At 43.6% G+C, this 22813-nt stretch overlaps 1 protein-coding gene across 2 annotated transcripts in view; it reads right to left on the minus strand.

Moving 5' to 3' along the window:
- Window positions 1–22813, minus strand: part of GOLGA4 (golgin A4) — a 97677-nt gene that overhangs the window by 40691 nt on the left and 34173 nt on the right. Inside the window, exons 6-10 of one of the 2 annotated variants that reach the window (XM_083377249.1) lie at window positions 22273–22460; window positions 18539–18622; window positions 17999–18146; window positions 16079–16099; window positions 11165–11328 (exon numbers count right to left, since the gene is read on the minus strand). In XM_083377249.1, coding sequence (XP_083233375.1) covers window positions 11165–11328; window positions 16079–16099; window positions 17999–18146; window positions 18539–18622; window positions 22273–22460 — 605 coding nt within the window. The remainder of the gene's footprint in view (window positions 1–11164; window positions 11329–16078; window positions 16100–17998; window positions 18147–18538; window positions 18623–22272; window positions 22461–22813) is intronic. The other variant, XM_083377250.1, reaches the window with a different exon arrangement.

Here is a 22813-nt window from a genome sequence, read left to right on the forward strand (position 1 = left end):
TAAAAAATACATAAATACAAAAGTTAAAAAGGAATTAAACATATGCCCAAGCTAAAGACAGTAAATACATATATTAAAAATGACAATAAAAACCAAACCCATCCCCCATCAGTCCAAGCCAGCTTGTTCAAATAAATGTGTCTTCAGATCGCGGCGGAAGGAGCGAAGGTCGGGCGCCATCCGGAGCTCAACCGGCAACCGATTCCATAGCTCCGGGGCGCCCACAGAGAAGGACTCCCCCTGGGGGCCACCAATCGACATTCTCTGATTGGTGGCACCCTGAAGAGGCCCTCTCTGTGGGAGCGCACAGGGCGGAGGGAAGTTGATGCCGGCAGCAGGTGCTCCCTAAGGTACTCCGGACCCATGCCATGTAGGGCCTTAAACACCATTACCAGTACCTTGAATCTCACCCGGAAGACAACTGGTAACCAATGCAGCTCACGGAGCAGAGGTGTAACATGGGAGTATCGGGAGACTCCCAACACAACTCTCGCGGCTGCATTTTGTACCAGTTGGAGCCTCCGAGTGGTCCTCAAGGGCAGCCCCATGTAGAGAGCGTTGCAGTAGTCCAGGCGAGAGGTCACGAGCGCATGAGTGACCGTACATAGGGCATCCCGGTCTAGATAGGGCCGCAACTGGCGGACCAGGCGAACCTGGGCGAAGGCCCCCCTAGTCACAGCCACCATGTGATCTTCCAAAGTAAGCCGTGAATCTAGGAGGACTCCCAAGTTGCGAGCCCTATCTACGGGGGGCAATAGTTCACCCCCCATGGAAAGAGATGGAATATTCTGAATATCCCGGGATGCCGGTATGCACAGCCACTCAGTCTTGTCGGGGTTAAGTTGAAGCCTGTTCCTCCCCATCCAGACCCGAACCGCCTCCAGGCAACGGGACATCACGTCGAGGGCATCACTGGGGTGGTTTGGGGTCGAAATAAAAAGTTGGGTATCATCGGCATACTGATGATACCCAACTCCAAAACCCCGAATGATCTCACCCAGCGGTTTCATGTAGATGTTGAACAGGAGAGGCGAGAGGACCGACCCCTGAGGAACTCCACAAACGAGAGACCTCGATGTCGACCTCTGCCCCCCTACCAACACCGACTGTGAACGTCCCAGGTTCTTAGTCGCAATCGGTCGGATTCGGATCGGCTGGATCTCCAACAGCTCTCTAGGCCCCGTCTCCAACGCTTCATCTCCCAAAGCTCCGCGGAAAACCATGGAGCTCGATGGGATCTGCACCGGGTTAGGGGCCGCAAGGGTACAACTCGGTCAAGAGCCTCCGTGGCTGCCCTTTCCCAGGCTTCCACTAAGGCATCCGCCGAGTTGTGAGCGAAGGAGGCAGGTGGGGACCCCAGCGCTGCCTGGAACCTCTCAGGGTCCATTAAGCGCCTGGGGCGGTACCATCTAGTTGGTTCCACACACCCACGGTGGGGAGTGGCAAAACAGAAGACCAGCCGCAGGAGATGATGATCGGTCCATGACAGGGGCATAATTGGGGAGCCCCCACCAAGGTCATCTAACCACCATCCAGATAAGAAAATCAGGTCAAGGGTGTGGCCTCCCACATGAGTCGGTCCAGAAATTACTTGTGTCAGGTCCATGGCCGCCATGGAAGCCATGAACTCCCAAGCTAACTCAGATGATCCTCCCAGGGATGGTAGATTGAAGTCACCCAAAACTATAAGTTTGGGGAACTCAATCACCAACCCAGAGAGGATATCGAGAAGCTCAGGCAGGGCTGCTGCTGCATGACTAGGCGAAAGGTACACCAGCAGCAAGCCCAACTGCACACCAGGGCCGCATCTCAAGAAGAGACACACACCCGACTATCTGGGGAACGGTGGTCTCCCGCGGACACAAGGTCTCCCTCATGACAACCACCACTCCCCCACCCCTACCCTGAGCCCGAGGCCGGTGTAGCACCCGGAAACCTGGTGGGCAAAGATCGACCAGAGGAATACCACCCTCTGGGCCCAACCAAGTCTCCGTGATGCATGCCAGGTCCGCATGCTCACACTCGACCAGATCCCGGACAAGAGGAGCCTTATTAACAACGGACCTGGCGTTCAAGTACACCAACTGGAGCTCGGGTGGCTGCACATCCTCGCTCCCGGGACCTCGGGGCAGAAGCAGAGGGTCGGAGTGCCTCACCGCTTGTAAGCAGCGGAGAGGCCTTCCCAGAAGTCGATACGGCCCTCTGTTCATACACCTGCTGCCATTCCCTAATGTCATGGGAATAAGTAATCCCATGACCCGCTCTGGAGCTCCGGAGGCAACCGACCCCCGCTCCCCCCCCCACGATCAATCCCGGACCTGGCCTGAACAACAGTTGATGGACTACCCCCCATTTCCAAACAACCAAATGAAATTCCCACCCCCCTCCCTAACCCCACAAAAAATTTAGCTAAAAAATTTACCAGGGGCCTCTTATTAAATTTATATCGGAGGCCCCTGCCCGTGCCCAGCCATCTCTCAGGGTCCCAACAATTGGGCCCTTCATTGAGATTATAAGTGGCTAGAAAGGCGGGTCGCACCCAGGAAGGGGGGGCACCCCTGAGGGCGAACAAGTCCGTGCTAGTATAACGAAGACGAGGCATAAGGAGCAAATCCAGGGGAAGGCAGTCCCATGTTAATTAATTAGGAGGGTCCAAAACAGAGGGTAGATGGGTGTCCAGACCATCCACTCAGCTTCACTGCCACTCAAGCTGGGCGAAACCCCAGAACAGGCCAACCACCATCCTCACGACGGTTGCAGATCCTGTTCCCAGGGGTGGTCTGGAACACACACTCTAGGTAAGGCATACCCCATAGAGCTCTCACCTCTAGGGGCAGCAGATGTAAGTTCAAGCCACCCTCTCACGGTGGCTTATACCCAGGGCCCTCTGGGTCCTTTGGGGATGATATGCAGGTGAGTAGACAAATGTTCGTGCAAGGCGAAGGTATAATAGGCCATAATAGTCCCGTCTGCTAATGGCCGGCCACTCAAGACGCCACCATAGTTCCTCCGCCGCTCCACCATTCCAGGCTTTGTTCCCGGCCATAGCCCCATGGGCCCCCAATTATCCAATGGTTGGGGCCTTCCAGAGCGCGGCCTTCCAAAGTGTGGCTCCTCCGGGCCTGCTTGCTTCCTCCGGGCCCCGTCAGGCTCCATCGGCACCAACAAGCTGTCAACAGGTGCCGCGCAGAGCACAGATCTTTCGGGCTCCTCCGGAACGACCAGACTCAGCTGGGCTCCACTGGGCTTAACCGGCTAACCCAGACCCCTTCGGGGGCCACTGAGGTCACTGAGGACGCCAGGCCATCTGGAATAAGCGGAGCAACCAGGGGACCGGAGCGAATTGAGGGCCATGCCGCCGCCAAAACTGCTGCTGCTGCTGAGAAAGACGCCGCTGCAAACACCGCCGCCGCTGTCGCCAAAACGCGGCTGCTGAAAACGGCCCAGAAAACACCATTGGCGCCGGGGAAAATGGGCCGAAAAGGTCCAAATATGCCGCCGCTGCAAGCGGCCCGAAAACGGCCCGACGCAGCCGCCGCTGCCAAAAACGGCACAGAATGGCCCGGGAACACCGCCGCCGCCACCAAAAACGGTCCGAGAGTGCCGTCATCGCCGCCGCCGAGAACAGACCGAGACAGCCATCAAAACGACCCGAAACGGCCCGAATACGCCGCCGCCGCCACAAACAGTCCAGGAACCACCTGAAGACGACGCTGACGCCGCCGCTTAAAACGGCCCGAAGACGCCGCAAACGGCAAGCCGGTAGACCAGCAGACAGACAAACGGTAAATTAGCAGCCAGCAGCCTCTTTGTCTAGTTCGTTACCTGTCACTACCCACCCAACACAGAGGGCACAAAGGCACCCCTGAGGGGCTCCTGGGGGCGCCTAGCTACTGGAGCTTGCAGAGCTCAGCCCAGCACGTCCGCCAGCACGTCCGCCATCTTTGATTTAAGCACTCAATTAAAGCGGTAAGATCTCAGTGATAAGAATAAGAGTATATAAGAGTAGATCTTTTACTAACTGGATAGAAATTACTGTACACGTACAGTAGAATGTGCTAAACTAAAACAAGGCGGGTTGTATGACGTGTGAGTTCCGGCACCTTTTTCTTTTACAAAAAAAGCACTGCTTAGAGTAATTCACAAAATGTAGTGCAAGCAACTAGGGATGGGGAAATTTTCATACTTTTTAGCTTAGTATGTTGTGTAAACATAAAGAAGAATATTTAGGGTTAAATTACGGGCTCCTTGTTGCCCTCTGACTTTGCTTGGTTTCTTGTAGATGTTTCATTATCTAAACAGGTAACTTCATCAGTGCTAATAAAGACTGGGGTTTGCTTTCACTTTATATTCTTATAACTTGCCCTATCAGTGTCAGTGGGAGTGGTCTTACAGGTTCTTTGGTTTGGCTGTTCCCTTGTTTGGCAGTTTCTTGATTGATGGTTTGATGTTAATGGTCATCTGGGTGTTGATTGCTGGTGGGAAGATGCTTTGGGGTTTTTTTGTTTCCTTTTTCCCCCCTTCCTTTTTGGCTTCTTCATTGACTTTTCTGCACAGTATGTAGATGTTGTTTATGTCTATATGTCTATTGATAGCCAATACAGAGGGTAGTGAGCACAGCACAAGACATTGTGGGCTGTTTCCTGACACCACTGGATGACATCGCCAGGGCTCGTTGCCTTGGAAGAGTGAGGAAGATTCTCAGGGATGACTCACACCCTGGACGGTATCTCTTTACTCTACTACCAGGAGATACAGGAATATAGCCAGCCGTACCAACAGGCTGAAAAATAGCTTTTATCCGTGGGCTGTTAGGCTTTTAAATGGGACATAATCTTATGCAGAATTGACTTGGGAGACCGGTGTGTGGTGTAGTTGGTTCACATGGTGTGGTAGGATGGAGGGTTTGTTGTCACTGTGTGTTGGGGGGAGAGAGCACGGGGGGAGGCTCAGTTAATCTCAATGTACACATGTTGTACTTTGACAATAAAGGTTTATTTATTCATTTTTTTATTTATCTCCAGGGTCTTGTGATTTACATTCAGGTGCTTGGCAACTGATTTATATTTATGACAGCCACAGTGTCCCAGGGTCATGTGAAGTGAGCAAAACCTGCTGCAACCACCCAGCAGAGGGACAAATAAAAATCAAACACCCCCACCCCACCCCTGCTGCCAATCCTCAACGGAAATGCTCACAACAATGAAAACTTCAGAAAGGAGGAAGAATGCTGCTGGGCAGGCAGGCGGGTGTCTTGCTCGGCTATGGCTTGGGGGGCATTTTTTCAGTGCCATTCAGTCACTAAGCAAACTGTTCTAAGTCAAGGACTACCTGTACTTTATTACTTTTTTTGGTCATCAAGTTTTTGCTAGGCGACTGGTGGTACTCGGATGTTGCCATATCCTAAAACTGATACAATGGGTGAAAAGGCTGAAAAGCACTGGTCTAGGATGGTCACGGGTTTCCAGTTGAAACTAAGGTTAAATCTGTCCATATGTTGTAAAATTAAAGAGTTTTAATCATATCTTCTGACTGCTATCAACAAATATCAGCATAGCATGATAAACATCAAGGAACAGTTAGAACAGCATCACACCAAAGCAGATGGAGAGGCTGGCTACAATCATTATGACTACTTCCCAGAGACGTGCCAGAAAAAGAAAACCAAACTTTAGGCTAGCTGATTCTGTTTCAGAATCTCATCTGATTTCATGAAGGAGCTTTTTCTGCAAGCTTCCAGGAACTAAACAGGTGGCAGCAACTTCAACCTTCCTGCTGGTTTCACTGTTAACTTTTTGGAGGAGCAGCAGAGAAAATTGCAAATGACAATCACATGATTGTGGGACATGATTGTTAAGTGTAAATGGGTTGCCAAACACCAAGATCATAATCACATGACTACGGGGATGCTGCAACTGCCATATGTTTGGGCAGGGTCATAAGTCCCTTTATTCAGCACCACTGTAATATTAAACAGTCATTGAATGAATGATTGTAAGTCGAGGACTACCTGTAGTTCATCTTGTCTGTTTTCTCTCTGGTATACCTGGTATACCTGAAAAGGCTGACACAACCTTCCCTGCTGAGCTTCCCTAGAAAGCCAGTCACAAGTCTCCACTACCTGCATACCTTCCCTTAGCCCTCCTGCACTCATGCATACCAACCACTCATGCACCCCCATGCACTTATCCTTATTGAGTACCTCATGCCCTTTCTTTGATCTGCATAGAGCTTTCTACATATGCTTACTTATCTGAGTATCCCTTCACAAACCAACTCATGCCCGCAACCCACTCCACAACCTGTGGAATACCCCTCACATCCCTTGCATCCAAATGTCTTCCCTAGCCCAAGAGATGCCTCTCACACATCACCCCCAACCTGCACAATGACCCTCACCCACTCACTCACATCCTCCCCCGTCCACTAGCAGTTACTTACCTCTCTGAGGATTTGGGACTTACAACTTCCTGATGGCTTCTCAATTGATTTTGGTGTAGGAAGCTACCTCACCTAACAATCAGAGAATTCAGCCCTACAATAGCAACTGAATAGCAATAGGGGCCATGGAACTGCGGCCGGGAACAACGCCCAGAGGATCAGGGAGGGAACTGTTTGGGGCGGCTGAACCACCGGAGCTGACGCCAATTAATGGATCCCTCCATCCTGCCTTCTGCCCACTCTCACCCATCTTTGCCCATTCTCTCCCCACAGGACATAACGGGCCTGGGTGCTAGCCACAGTGGCAGAGTGGCTGGGCCTTACACCTGCTACCCCATAGAGGTGAGAGCTCTATGGGGTATGCCTCACCCAGAGTACGTTCTGGACCACCTCCGGAAGCAGAGACACAACCCATCGTGAGAGGATGAGGAGTGGCCTGCTTCTGGGGGTTCGCCCGGCCAAGTGGCAGTGGCAGGGCGACGATCCAGATACGCACCTACCCGACTCGACCCTCCTGCAAATTCACCATCCAGGGGACAGCCTTCCCGGAACCACCTGTGACTATGCTCGTTCAATACTCTAGCATAGCACTGCACGCCCTCAGGGGTTCCCCACTCTCCTGGGTGCGACCCGCCTGCATCACATCCAATCTTGATGACGGGCCCAACCACTGGGCCTCTGAGAGATGGCCAGGCAGGGTCAGGGGCCTCCAGCATAAGCCCAACAAGAGGCCCCTGATTAAGTTCTTAGTTAAGTTTTTTGTGGGGTTAGGGAGGGGGGAGGGAGGAGACTATGGTTGCGCGGGAAAGGCACGCCTTCCAGCCACCATAACGCATGCCAGGCCCACGGCCGTTCGCGACGGCGTACAACGAGGACCAGTCGCCGATAACACCCAGTGGCGTACTGACAAACGTCCCATCCCTAGGATGGTGGGGAATGGCAGAAGGTGCACAGACAGAGGGCCGTATCGTCACCGGGAGTGTCATCTCCGCTCTGTACAGGCGGTGAGACGCTCCGACCCTCTGTTCTCCCCCGGAGGACCCGGGAGCAAAGGTGCGCACCCTCCCATGCTAAGGCTGGTCTACCTGAATGCAAGGTCCGCAGCTAACAAAGCTCACCTCATTCGTGACCTAGTGGAGAGTGAGCATGCGGACCTGGCCTGCATCACGGAAACCTGGCTGGGCCCAGAGGGGGGTGTTCCTCTGGTTGACCTCTGCCCGCCAGGTTTCCAGGTACTGCACCAGCCCCGGGCTCATGGGAGGGGCGGGGGAGTGGCAGTTATCATCAGGGAATCCCTTAGCCCGCGAGAGACCGCCGTCCCTCAGATGGTCGGGTGTGAGTCTCTCCTACTGAGATTCGGCCCAGGGGCGCAGTTGGGTCTGCTGCTGGCGTACCTACCACCTAATCGTGCAGCGGTGGCCCTACCCGAGCTACTCGATGTCCTCTCAGGGTTGGTGGTTGAATTCCCAAGACTCATGGTCTTGGGCGACTTTAATCTACCGTCCCTGGGAGGATCGTCCGAACTGGCTCGGGAGTTCATGGCTTCCATGACGGCCATGGACCTGTTGCAAATAATTTCTGGGCCGACTCATGAGAGAGGCCACAACCCAGACTTGGTGTTCTTGTCTGGACGGTGGCGTGATGATGTCGGTGGGGGTGCCACAACTATTACGCCCCTGTCATGGACCGATCACCACCTCCTGCGGCTAGACTTCCCCCTTGCCACCCCCCACCGTGGGTGCACGGTGCCAGTCAGATGGTACCGCCCTAGGCGCCTAATGGACCCTGATAAGTTCCAGGCAGCGCTTAGGGACTCGCATGCACCCCCTGCTCACAGCTCGGCGGAAGCCTTAGTGGAAGCCTGGGAAAAGGCAGCCACGGAGGCTCTGGACCGAGTTGTACCCTTGCGGCCTCTGACCCGGCGCAGATCCCAGCGAGCCCCATGGTTCACCGAGGAGCTCCGGGAGATGAAGCGTCGGAGACGGGGCCTAGAGAGCCGTTGGAGGTCCAGTCGATCCGAATCCGACCGATTGCGACTAAGAATCCTCACCAGGTCTTATCTCGCTGCGATAAGGGTGGCAAAATCCAACTACTTTTCCACCCTCATCGCGTCCGCAGATAATCGCCCGGCTGCCTTGTTCAGGGTGACTCGCTCCCTATTAAACCAAGAGGTGAGGGAGGAACCCTTGCAGGGTCGAGCCGAGGAATTTGGTCAATATCTGCTGGATAAAATCGCTCGGATTCGAACTGGTCTGGACTCCAACTGGGCTGAGATGGAAGAACAAGACATGGACAGTCATGTCGACGTCATCTGGGAAGAATTTGATCCTGTAACTCCTAAGGAAGTGGACAGGATTATGAGAAGGTTGAGCTCCTCCACATGCTTACTGGACCCGTGCCCTTCCTGGCTGGCCTATGCAGCTCGAGGCGACACGAGGCTGGTTCCTAGCGGTCATCTCTGCTTCTCTGAGTGAGGGTCACTTCCCCACCGCCTTGAAGGAGGCGGTGGTGAGACCTCTCCTCAAGAAGCCCACCTTGGACCCATCCTCTTTGAATAACTTTCGTCCAGTCTCCAATCTTCGCTTCCTTGCGAAGGTTGTTGAGAGCGTGGTGGCGCACCAACTTCCTCAGATCCTGGATGAAGCGGTTTATCTAGACCCGTACCAATCGGGTTTCAGGCCGGGCTACAGCACGGAGACGGCATTGGTCGCTCTGATGAATGATCTCTGGAGAGCCCGGGACAGGGGCCATTCCTCTGTCCTAGTCTTATTAGACCTCTCGGCGGCTTTCGATACCATCGACCATGGTATCTTGCTGCGACGCCTCAGGGGACTGGGAGTGGGAGGCACGGTTCTGCGTTGGTTCTCCTCCTTTCTCCAGGGTCGCTCGCAGTCGGTGCTGACAGGGGGACAGAGGTCGACCCCGAGGCCTCTCGCTTGCGGAGTCCCTCAGGGGTCGGTCCTCTCGCCTCTCCTGTTCAACATCTACATGAAACCGCTGGGTGAGATCATTCGCAGTTTTGGAGTAGGGTACCATCAGTATGCTGATGACACCCAGCTTTTTATCTCAACTCCTAACAATATCAGTGATGCCCTAGACGTGATGTCCCGCTGCCTGAAAGCGGTCCGGGAATGGATGGGGAGAAACAGGCTTCAACTGAACCCGGACAAGACTGAATGGCTGTACGTACCGGCAAGCCAGGAGATTCAGAACGTCCCACTGCTTAACATTGGGGACAAGTTACTTCCCCCTGCTGATAGGGCCCGCAACCTGGGTGTCCTCCTAGACTCGCAGCTCTCCCTGGAAGACCATATTGGAGCTGTGACCAAGGGGGCCTTCTCCCGGGTTCGACTAGTTCGCCAACTACGGCCTTATCTAGACCTGGATTCCTTATGTACAGTCACCCATGCCCTTGTGACATCTCGCCTAGACTATTGTAACGCTCTCTACATGGGGCTGCCCTTGAGATCCACTCGGAAGCTTCAACTGGTGCAAAGTGCGGCGGCACGGACACTCTTGGGAGCCTCCCGATACTCCCATATCACACCTCTCCTCCGTGCGCTGCACTGGCTTCCGGTTGCCTTCCGTGTGAAGTTCAAGGTGCTAACAATGACATTCAAAGCCCTACATGGCATGGGTCCGGACTACCTACGGGAGCACCTTCTGCCGATGTCAGCACCCCACCGTCCTGTGCGCTCCCACAGAGAGGGCCTCCTCAGGGTGCCACCGCTCAAGGAATGTCGGCTGGTGGCCCCCAGGGGGAGGGCATTCTCAGTGGGTGCGCCAGCCCTCTGGAACACCTTACCTACCGAAATCCGGATGGCCCCTGACCTCCGTACCTTCCGTCGCGACTTAAAAACTTTTTTGTTCCAGCAGGCTGGCCTGGCATGATAGCGTTAATTGGGGTCCCAGTTTGTGTTCATTAGTGTTTCTTATTATTTTATTGTTCGGTCTGTATACCTTCCTTCCTCTGTACACCGCCCCGAGTCCCTCGGGAGAAGGGCGGTTTATAAAAACTAATAAATAAATAAATAAATAAATAAATAAATAAATAAATAAATAAATAAATAACAAACTACAGGGAGCAATGTGATCACACTTTATCATCACATCACTTAGAAACAGAAATTTATTTATTTATTTATTTATTTATTTATTTATTTATTTATTTATTTAATTTTTATACCGCCCTTCTCGCAAAGGACTCAGGGCGGTGTACAGGGCAATAAATATCAAAATGTAAATACAAAAGTTAAAAAAGAGATTAAAAAGAATTAAATAATTATGGCTAAGAATACAATACTAAAAATGTGTTAAAACGTATTTAAAACCAACCCCAAACCCATCAGACCAGGCCAGATTGTTCAAATAGATAAGTTTTTAAATCACGCCGGAAGGAGCGCAGGTCGGGGGCCATCCGGAGCTCAACCGGAAGGCGATTCCACAGGTCTGGCGCGCCCACAGAGAACGCCCTCCCCCTGGGGGCCACCAATCGACATTCTTTGATCGGAGGCACCCTGAGGAGGCCCTCTCTGTGGGAGCGCACTGGACAGAGGGAAGTTGATGCCGGCAGCAGGTGCTGCCGTAGGTAATCCGGACCCATGCCATGTAGGGCTTTGTAGGTCATAATTGGTTCCCAATTGCTATGATAAGTCAAAGATTATGTAATATTATCATGATTAACTCTGAATCTATATTATTTTCATATTTTATTAATACTAACCACTTCCTGCTTCATCCTTGTTAATTCCTGTTGAAGGATCACACATTCTTCTTTATTTGCCTTTTCAATAGCTTTGATTTTTTCATCCATTTCTGCTTGCAATTTTCTGTGGGCTTCTTCAGCCATCTGAGCTGCACTTAAAGCCTTCTCAAGCTGTTCAAATGCTATAAAAAAGCATACAACAAATATAAAAGTAATTATGAAAATTCAGGCTAAAATTAAAATTCTCATAGATTATGTTTTCATAATTACTGATTTTTTTTAAAAAAAGCTCCAGTTTCTCCATTATACTTAGTATCCATTTTTTTAGTCTTTGAAATGAAAGACAATAACATTCAATGTTATGGGAACAGTATGTTAGTTTATACGATGGTCTCTATATTAGAAACCAAGTAAGCATGCTTGGACATAATTGGACTTTGGTTATGCTTGTAGTATACTAGCCAAACTGTGCACAAAAACAATCTTATATCATTAGGAAGGAATTCTATAAGTGGCACACATATCAATCTGATAAGTTAATCTATGCCTTCTCCATCTTGTTAAAACGATACTAGTCTTTAGAATGTAGATATCCATTTTACTAAAGTCAAAAAGAGAAGTGGAGGACAACATGTATGATGATCATAGCATATGGCTGATTGTGATTTGGAACATAAGAGAAGAAAATGGCAAACAACAAAAATTAATAAATGAAATGAATAAAAGAAAAAGAAACAAATTGTGTGTATCTGAAACTAAGAGAAAAGAGAAAGATACTACATCTAAATGAAGGTAGACTAATCTTATGGACTGAGTAAAGGAATAAATTGAATTATGAACAAATGATGAACAAAAGACTCAAATCTAGTACACATTAGTATCATTTATCATCACAGGTATAGAATAGGAACTTATAAATTGATATAGGTTACACCCCAATAAATTTAATGGAGGAATCCACTGAGTTTGGGGATAAATTGCAACATTCCAACTGAATAAGTTAGAATAGGAAAAATTATTCTGCTAACAGACATGAAATGAATGGATGGGAATGAGACAGGTGACTGGGCCATTTGTACATCAAAATTAATAAGAATATGATTACTGTTATCTCCTTAAAATGTATTTTGTTTTGAATGCAGCATGTGTTTTAAGCATAAATATAAACCTACAAAGCTTTTTCTGGTACAGGACATTTTTTTAAAAAAAATGATAAATTGCAATGAAAGTATGGTGTTATGCTAGTAAGTAGTATGAAAAAATGTTGGGTATAATTATGAAGTGAAAGAAGCCAGGAAGATGATCCTGATGGAAATATGAATAAACCATTACTTGGAAAAAGGGTCTGAAATATATTTTGAATCCAGACAAATGAATAATATTTGGAAGCAGCTCAAGAAGATACTTCCCTGAATTACTGAAGCGTAAGAAGGAGGCAAAGTAGAATGGTGTGGAGCACAATCAGATGTAAAAGATTCTGTTACTAGAGACCAGAGGTCCCCAAATTCCGGGCTGTGGACTGGTACTAGGCCACACCCTGTTAGGAATCAGGCTGCATAAGTAATGGGCGAGGGAGTGAAGCTTCATTTACGCATTTGCAAGTTCTAGGTTCCAGAGGAAACCCATCCCCCTACCCCGAAATTGTTTTCCATGAAACCATTCCCTGGTGCCAAAAAGGTTGGGATCACCACTATAGACAATCTTAAATAAAGTAGTGTTAAATTTTGTTTTTGAGTTGATTACCTGTTCTGCTCTACATACAGGGGTTAATAGGCAGCCCGATATACAGCAAATTGCAGAAGTCAAGCCATGAAGTGATTAGACAATACCTGTTTGAAAAGCATCCCTCAAGCACAAAAGGGCACAACTGGCATATATGCTAGATTTAATTTGATTTAATTTAATGCTAGCTTTTTATATTTAATGCTAGTATAGTTGCAGTTTAGTATTACTGTATACCCTAGGCTTTTGTCCACTTCTTTGTTCACTAAAGTACTATCATATATAACTTGTATTTTATAAAGGAAAATCAGTAATTGCATTTTAAGTATGGCATAGCCAAAATTAGTACACAAAAAAACTACTCTTCTAATTTAAATCTGTACTCTTACTGCATAATATTGTACTTTCTATATACCAACAATGTCATACACTAACATTTGTCACATCTTAGAAAGGAAAAAAGAAACATGTTGAGATAACACAGCCTAATGATAGCTGAGGTGGTGGTTATTAATTAATTTCATTAAGGCCCATAGTAATATAGGGCAGGCATTTGTGAACCAATGTCTAGGCAGGGTAGTAGATTGGATGCAGGCCAATAAAATGAGATTCAGTTCAGATAAAATAGAGAAATTTTGTGAGCCCGTTTTGCAGGGGGTCAACACTCAACCTAACAAAATAGATTTACAGTTTAGTGTACAATGTGCAGTATTATATGCCTTTGAAAATGGTCCAGAAACTTCTCTAAGTTCAAAACAGAGAAGCTAGACTGCTCACTGGGACTGGTCAATGTGGTCATATTACATCAATAATTTTCTATTTACACTGAGTTCCTGTATACGTCTGGCCCCCATTAAATTGCTTGTTTCAATTATTTACAATTTAAATGGTTTATGACCAAATTACCTGAAGAAGTAATTGTCTAATGAGGTCCTCCTCCAGATTCCTTGTCAAAGGATGGGAAGTGGCTTTCTTTCAGGGGTTTTTTTTTTTTTTGGTAGTATACTCTATTTATGGAATTTTTTCTTCCGAGATGTTCAAGTGATGTGCAAATTAGCTTCATTTAAATGCCAGGTGAAACCTTCCTATTATCCTATGCTTGTTAATTTCTTTTTAATTATATGTTAATTTTTGTTCATTTAGTTTTTGAAATGTTCTCTTGGCTGCTCCCTGATTTCTACGGTGTTTTTATTTTTGCATTTTGTTATTCCTCATGTCTATGTGTTTTACTATACACTGACCAAAGAACTTTAGCTATTAAGCAGTTTTAAATAAATATGTGAGGACCCAATTAAAAGGAAATACATTTTTAAATCTATAGATAGAATAGCCAAAACATTTCCAATACAAATTAGGATTTACTATTGAAATGCAATAATCCAGCAACATGCAATTCTGGTTTAATACAATTGCAAGCACACAACACCAAGAAAAAAAGCTAGGCACGCAAAAAGACAAATAGCTGAATTAGGAAAACATGAAAAAAGACATAACACATCAAAGGAACATATTTGTCTGAAAAAGTATAATCATATGCATCTCAGGCATTCTAACATCATGTTATTAGGTTACATTATATTTTCTATTCAATTCCAAACAAAAAGCATCTCATAAATTCACATACACAAATTTACAGTAACCAAATTAATTTTTATTCATTTAATGTTTATCTGAATACAAAACTATAAAAGTAGTTCTGATGTATGTGGAGGCTTTTAAGTGGAGGGTGTGTTTTGCAGAAAAGGTTTTAAATTTTTACATTTTCATTATTTTGACAAGACATGGCCATTGTTTTTATCTAAATCTTTTTCTTCAAGCTGGTACTCTCCAGGCATTTTTTTTAACTCCCAAAATTTAAATTGCAATTCAGCCAAACATTAGGTCTAGTGTATACAAATAACATTATGTCTATGTAACTGCCACATCATACATGAAATATGTTCACTTCAGTGCTTAAGTTATTGTAACAGAATGCCTCGATGGCCTTTGGGAATAGGGGAAGAGATGCTGCCTAGGAAAACAAATCATTTACGAGGCAGAAATCCCCAGTGGCTTGACAGTCAGAGAAAGGAACTTAGGAAAAACTTGCCCTAGTGGATCAAGAAGTTGAGAACAGAGGCGGGAAATGTATGATTTCAGACCTGCAAGATGGATGTCGGCCCTCCCGCGTAAATCAGACGGACAGGAAATATGACTGCATGAACTAATGCTACTTCATGGTAAGGCTACATTAATTGAATCTCACAAGTCTTAAAGCACAAACTTCTCAACACCATATTTAACTGCTTGATACCTTATGGCAAGTCCTTCCAAAGTTTTTCTTTCTGTTAAGCCACTGGGGATGTTGGTTAAAGCCTTTCATGCCATGGCACCAGCCTAGCTGGGGAACCTCTCACCCCAAAGAGATTGGCCCATCCCGCACACTCTGGCAGAAGGGGCCACCTGCAGACCCTGTTGGTCAAGGAACTTGGGCTGGCAGGGTCCAGAGAAGAGCTTTTGTGGCCATGGCTCTCACCTGTAGAACATCAAGCCACTGGAGGTGATCCTTGCCCACCCTCTTAGCCTTGAAAGGGCCTCAAAAGTGGATCTGCCATTTGGCTTGGGCCCCAAAAGAAGTGCACCACATTGGAGGTGACAAGTGAGCTAAGCAAAATGACCCAACTCCATTCTGCTTACATTCTACTTCCTAGTTTTATCCAGTCTTGTTAATTTTAATATAAATTTATTGTTCTTAGTGGTTCATGCTTTTATAATCAAGCTTTTATTTTGCTAAAACCCACCCAGAGTTGTTTTGATAATAATATGGGCAAACATATCAATTAATAAACGATAAAAATAAATAATGTTCTACCTTCAGGGAACTTACCCTGTCTAGATATAGAAAAGAAAATTGATCACTATTTTGTGCTGTTTTAGGAAATATACATTTCAAATGCAAAGAAAATAACTGAATACCAATTGCATCTTTTTTTATTCAGAGTATTCAGTTTTTCTTAATAAAAATAGTTGATGTTGAAATTAAAATATAGCACAAAATTAATATGCAATACATTACCTCCAAGCAATTTCTATAACAAAAAGCCAAATATTTCAATGTATTGATAGGTTTAATTGCAATCCCACTTTGGATTTTGCCTGAGAAACATATAATTTACTTTATAAAGCTTATGCAAGCAACAGTTTAATTATGAGAATAAAGAAATCCCTTACCCCAATCCTGTTCATACAAGGCTTGGGAAAGGCACCATGATTCACTTATTGGCATGTGTGGATGCAAAAGATTAAATGCTTAGTGAGATTTTAATGCAATATACTCATTGGAACAGAACCAAATGTAGTAACTATCTTACATGTGCATTTTTATGGATTGCCTTATAACTGCTTTATTGTATGGATTTGTCCATTATATTCATACAAAGTCCCAGAAGTGCACTGTATGGATCTGCATGCAGTTTTTTAATTTGAAGTTTTCGTTTTAAGATGTCCTGTGTCAAATACAAAATGTCCCATCTCACATTGAAAACATTTGCTGTTTGAGTTTAAAAAATTTTCAAAAATGATCCAAGCAGCTATACTCAAAAAGGGACAATTTAAATTCAAAAATTCAAAAACATTTGAATATGAAACATTTTGCACATCCTTAATAAACTGTATAATTAGAACAATATAGATAAAAAATTAAGTCTTTTTAAAAAGTAATTATCATGTTCTTAAAAAGTAATTATATGCTTTTATTGTTTGGCATTTCATTTGGCTTTCAAATCTGTCAAGAATTGCATTTTTTGCACATAACTGAAAAGAGGCAATTAGTGGAAGGACTGATCAGGCTCAAAACAGACCCTATGCAGTTATTACAAAGTTCCTTTGCAAATTATTAAATACTCCTTCCTCAAACAATTTCTCATTCAGTATTTTCTATTTCTCATTGTGTATCTTTCAATCAAATACTGTAGTATTTAAAGGGAATAGTCCTTATGTAAACAAAACACAGCAAACAAAACACAGCTTACAAGTTAAAGTTATGATACAAAACAAGTGTTAACAGTGAGAGAGAATGAAAAAGGATAGAAACAAAGCGGAGGACTTAAGTTATAATGCACATTGATGAATCTTGCTCCAAATTTGAAGAAAGTCTGTACCAGAGTTTTATTATGTAGATTTTCTAATACAAATACAGATGATCTCATCTTTTTATTTAAGGAAAAATAGACAGCTGATGTGAAATAACTTTTTTCAGAATGTGATGTACTCCTACCTCATCAACCAATGGACTGTGCTATAAAGAGAATCCCAGGGGCTGTTTTCTAAACCGATGATGTATACCAGGCATGTCAAACTCGTGACGTCAGGTGACTTATCGCAACTTTTTGCCGGCAATGGTGAGGGCGCGGCTTCATTGTGATGCATCTGGCCTGTGGGCCGGCAGTTTGACATGCCTGATTGGCTTGTTGGCTTGTGTAAAAGGGTGGTCTGAACATATGTTACCACTTCCAAGACAGATTAAACGAAGAACTGTATTGCAATCGTCTATCCAGAGGGGTGCCCAATCTTCTCAGATTTGTACCAGTTGGCTACCAATGTGGAATTAGATTTGATAATTATCGACATCAAACTAGTCAAGATAAATGACCTCATGCAGCTGAGAGGCACTTGGCTGGCCGAGGAGCAAGGGAAGTGTTCCAGGAACCAGAAGGAGAGACCCCCTCTTGGCAAGTGACTGATGTCACTACAAACTAACTATTAATTAGTTGATGGAATTTAGAAGATGACCTCTGCCAAAGACTTGACGGTTCATAATCTGATCTCCTTGAAGATCAGATAAAAATTAGTTGATTTAAATGTAAATGTATAAAGTATTTGGGTCTTCTTAAAAAATGCTTAGTAGAAATGTATAAAATGAGGAAAACTAGTTCTTTCACCTAAAAACTTCACATGTTGTTTTTGCATTTTTGAGTACATATCACAAAGAACTATCTCTACAATGTTCTGAAAGACAAATACCTTACAACTTTTTAAATAGTGGTGTTAGGTTAAATGATTAGGAAAATGAAAGTCATGACTATCAGCATAAATGTAAATAAGTGATGCAAAAAAGATTCACTTGCTCAGCTAAGCAATCAAAATTCTTACCAGATTTTTCAGATTTTTCTTTCTGTTTTTTTAGTTCTTCACTCTGCAAAACCACCTGCTTGATATGAATATGCAACTGGGCAATTTCTTCCTCCTTCAATTCCAGAGTTTCATGCATTTGCCGTTTTGTTTCTGCTATAACCATACCCTATAAAAAAAGGTGAACGCAGGCAAAAGATGTAGTCTGTGAGAACATATAAATATAAAACTTAAGCTCAAAAGCAGAATACAATTACTACTTTGCTGCTTAAATCACCAACTTTTGTGGTTGCATCAAAACGAAGTGCTGAGAAAAAAATTACCATTTATTACACAAATAAAATCTAAAGAAACAAAAAGCCAAGGAAAGGAAACTGAAGTTACTGAAAGAAATATGAACGAACATTGCTAAGTCTATGCTTACCCAAAAGAGGTCAGAGAGAATGAAAAAGAGAAATATTGTTTCAATAATAGTTATGATAATTATATAAATTTTCATTTTATTACTAGAATTGACATCACTAAGAAATCATGGTACTTCAAAAAATTTATATTGCTTACTTTATCTTGCTCTAACTGTTCTATCAAGTTTTTGCTTTCACGTAGCTGAGTAATGAACTTGGTCTTTTCAGCCATGTGACAATCCTAAGACACAGAAACAAAATAAGCTTTAGAAAACTCAAAACAAGTAATTTTCTTGCATTCTTCTATTTGACTATTTTTTTAAAATGTAGAGTCCACTTCTTCCTTAAAATTTATCTTCTAAGTGCTTCAAATTTCCTCTAGCATTAGAAGATTAGGATGAACTTTCCAACTTACATAATAAATATTGATTAACTGTCATTGAAATATACCACATTAAATGTTCAGTTAAAAAGTTGATGCATGGAATAAAAGTGTTTGGTATGTTATTGGTGAAAAAAAATTTGGAGACTGATAGACTCCCCAAATTATGCCTACTAGAGCAAATAAAACTACAATCACAAATCTCCTGGATCACCAAACTAACAAATTTTGTAAGAAGCTGTGGCCTTCCTGTTTCTTGCGTAACAGGAGAACAATCTAAAAAAAGAGTTGCCCAAAGAATTAAGGATATAGAAGCACAAACTGATATAGCTATCCTTAGTAAGGTGGGTAACTTGAAATGGCTGAGTAAATACAAATGTACTTTTCAAGTGGACAGTTATTTGAAGTTACAACTCCCAAAACATCTTAGGGAGATATTTACAAGAGCAAGATTCGAACAGCTTGACACAATGGTCAAATATGGGAGATTTCATGCTATACCGTACAATGAGCATCTCTGCATTTGCGGAGCGGCAGAGGTAGAGGACCTGGCTCACATCCTATTTGACTGTTGTCTGTATAAGAGGGTGAGAGACAGGTATCTTGGTCTATATACCAAACGAATGACCCATTGGGATCCCCATATCAAAATAACTTATCTTATGTCCGGTCAGAACTTGAAAATAACATTTAACGTAGCACAGTATTTAAACAAAATGATCCGGTTAAGATCTGCATATGTGGGACTGATTGGGGTAGATTGTAAGGGCGACTCCGAAATATAATGTTATATTTTATCTATATCTTAAATTTGTATTTTATTACTATTTCATCTTAAATTGCATCTTATTTAATTCCATTTTAAATTGTATTTTATCAAATTCCATTTTGGATTGCTTTTATCAAGTTTTAGTGACGGGTTGTTGCTGGAACTTTGCACTTTGATATGGCCCAAGGGCTAATCAATAAAGTTGTTGTGAAAAAAATTACTATATTTTATAATTTAATGGATTTAAAATTATAATTAACCCAAGAAAAATATCATTTAACATGAACTGCATACCTATATATCTTTTAGCATATGACGGATGAAAAAATAAATTTGTAACTTTGGCTAAACCCAAGACATATGGCAACACTGATTCATACGATATAGTAATATCATTATATATTATAGGCACTCTTGTACAGAGGTTTTTTTCAGTATTTTAACTTTGTACTGAAAGACATTTTTTCAAATACTGATGTTCCTTTGAAATATATATTGATAATTTAAAACAGAGCAACAATGGAAGTAGGAACTGAATGCAAACAAACCCTACACTCACTAGCACTAATGCTGTTGCCTAGTTGGAATATCTGCAAGGAAAATACCACACTCAGAAAACACCTAAGAACTCCACAGCAAAACCCTGACCTACAAATATTCTCTTCTACTGGATGTTCTATTTTTGTTTAATTTTATCTGCAAGCTAAATAGAGTCCTTAGGGAATCAGTCTTGAAACTGAAATAATAAATGAAATATGTCCAAACTTTTTGTGTTCTTTTCCCCTTTATACATACATATGCATATGACATAAATAATAAACCAATTAAAATAGACTCTGTAAATGACTTGGTAGGATTTGTTTATCCTAATTTTTTAAAAAACAGCATTACTAAAATCTACTTGTAAGCTTACTCTGATATTAACATCTAGTTTCCTTATACAGTTGCCAGAAAAAAATATGTGAACCCTTTGGGATTACGTGGAGTTTTGCATGAATTGGCCATAAAATGCGCTCTAAACGTCATGTAAGTCAAAACAATAGAAAAACACAGTCTGCTTAAAATAATACTACACAAACATTAGCTGTTGTCATGTTTTAATTGAACATAAGATGGAAACATTCACAGTGCAGGGTGGAAAAAGTATGTGAACCTTTGGACTTAATAACTGGTTGACCCTCCTTTGGCAGCAATAACCTCAACCAAACGTTTCCTGTAGTTGCAGATCAGACCTGCACAATGATCTGGAGTAATTTTGGACCACTCCTCTTCACAAAACTGTTTCAGTGTAACAATATTCTTGGGATGTCTGGTGTGAATCGCTCTCTTAAGGTCATGCCACAGCATTTCAATCGGATTGAGGTCAGGACTCTGACTGGGCCACTCCAGAAGGCGTATTCTGTTCTGTTGAAGCCTTTGTTTTGTTGAATTACTTGTATGCTTTGGGTCATTGTCCTGTTGCATCACCCATCCTCTGCGGAGCTTCAGTTGGCGGACAGATGGTCGTACGTTTTCCTGCAAAATGTCCTGATAAACTCTGGAATTCATTTTCCCATCAATGACAACAATCCATCCAGGCCCTGAGGCAGCAAAGCAGCCCCAAACCATGATGCTCCCTCCGCCATGTTTTACAGTGGGGATGAAGTTTTGATGTTGGTGTGCTGTGCCTTTTTTTCTCCACACATAGTGTTGTGTGTTTTTCCCAAACAACTCAATTTTGGTTTCATCTGTCCACAGTATATTTTGCCAGTAGTGCTGTGGAACATCCAGGTGCTCTTTTGCAAACTTCAAACGTGCTGCAATATTTTTTTTTTTGGACAGCAATGGCTTCCTCCGTGGTGTCCTCCCATGTACTCCATTCTTGTTTAATGTTTTCCTTGTTGTAGATGTGTCAACAAAAATGTCAGCATGTGCCAGAGATTTCTGTAGATCTTTAGCTGACACTCTAGGATTCTTCTTTACCTCATTATGCGCTGTGCTCTTGCAGTCATTTTTACAGGACGACCACACTTAGGGAGAGTAGCAACAGTGCTAAACTTTATCCATTTGTAGACAGTCTGTCTTACCGTGGACACATGAAGATCAAGGCTTTTGGAGATACTTTTCTAACCCTTTCCAGCTTCATGCAAGTCAACAATTCTTATCCTAGGTCTTCTGAGAGCTCTTTTCTGCGAGGCACAGTTCACATCAGACAGTGCTTCTTGAGACCAGTAAACCCAAAACAGGTGTGTGTTTTTAAAGGGCAGGACAGCTGTCAACAACACATCCAATATCATCACACTGATTGGAGTCAAGGTTGGCTCACTCCTGGCTCCAATTAGCTCTTGGAGAAGTCATTAGGCTAGGGGTTCACATACTTTTTCCACCCTGCACTGTGAATGTTTCCATCTTATGTTCAATTAAAACATGACAACAGCCAATGTTTGTGTAGTATTATTTTAAGCAGACTGTGTTTTTCTATTGTTGTGACTTACATGACGTTTAGAGCGCATTTTATGGCCAATTCATGCAAAACTCCACGTAATCCCAAAGGGTTCACATACTTTTTCTTGCAACTGTAAGCATTATCAAGTATAATAGAATTTATATCTTTTAGCATATTGCATTTTTATTATTTAGAATTTGTTTTGTCTTGATGTTTAATCAAAATGGACTATAATGTCTAACATCTTTTGCTATATAAACTATGTAATTAGTGGTAAAAATTAATATCATGGAGAAGCCTTTATTTTACCAGTACCTTTATTTTCTCTAGCTCCTGAAGCCTCTCATATAGTTGTTCCTGCAGCACTTCTTTCTCATTGGTCAGCTGTGCTAAGCGCTCCTTCTGAGTATTAATTCTTTCTTTACATTGATGAAGCAAGTTTTCTTGATGTTTTACTCGCTGAGTTAGTGTTTCTATTGTTTTATCAGCATTCTCATTACCAACTATGAACAGCAAAAAAATTATGCTCGGTTTTCATTTGACATTTCACAGGTACCGTAATCTGGAAGTCTGCACAGAGCTGCCACTGCTATTCTATATGGGAACTCTTCCCATAGTTCCTGCTACTTATGGATTTAAGGTTGTCCTTCTATTCAACATCTGTTCCATATTTAAAGTTACTTGGCTCCAATACAGTTGCTCAATTAGTTAAATCATTTTTGATTTAGATCTTCAGAATGATAGGGCAAATCTCATTTCCAGGAACTCTTTCACAGCCCTGTTGGAATCCCACATACTTCCAAACATCACTTCTATTATATACAGAAGTTTTAATTCATTACCATTCATTACCATT

This window comes from Vipera ursinii (assembly GCF_947247035.1).
Source record: "Vipera ursinii genome assembly, chromosome: Z".
In the NCBI taxonomy this organism is placed as follows: Eukaryota; Metazoa; Chordata; class Lepidosauria; order Squamata; family Viperidae; genus Vipera; species Vipera ursinii.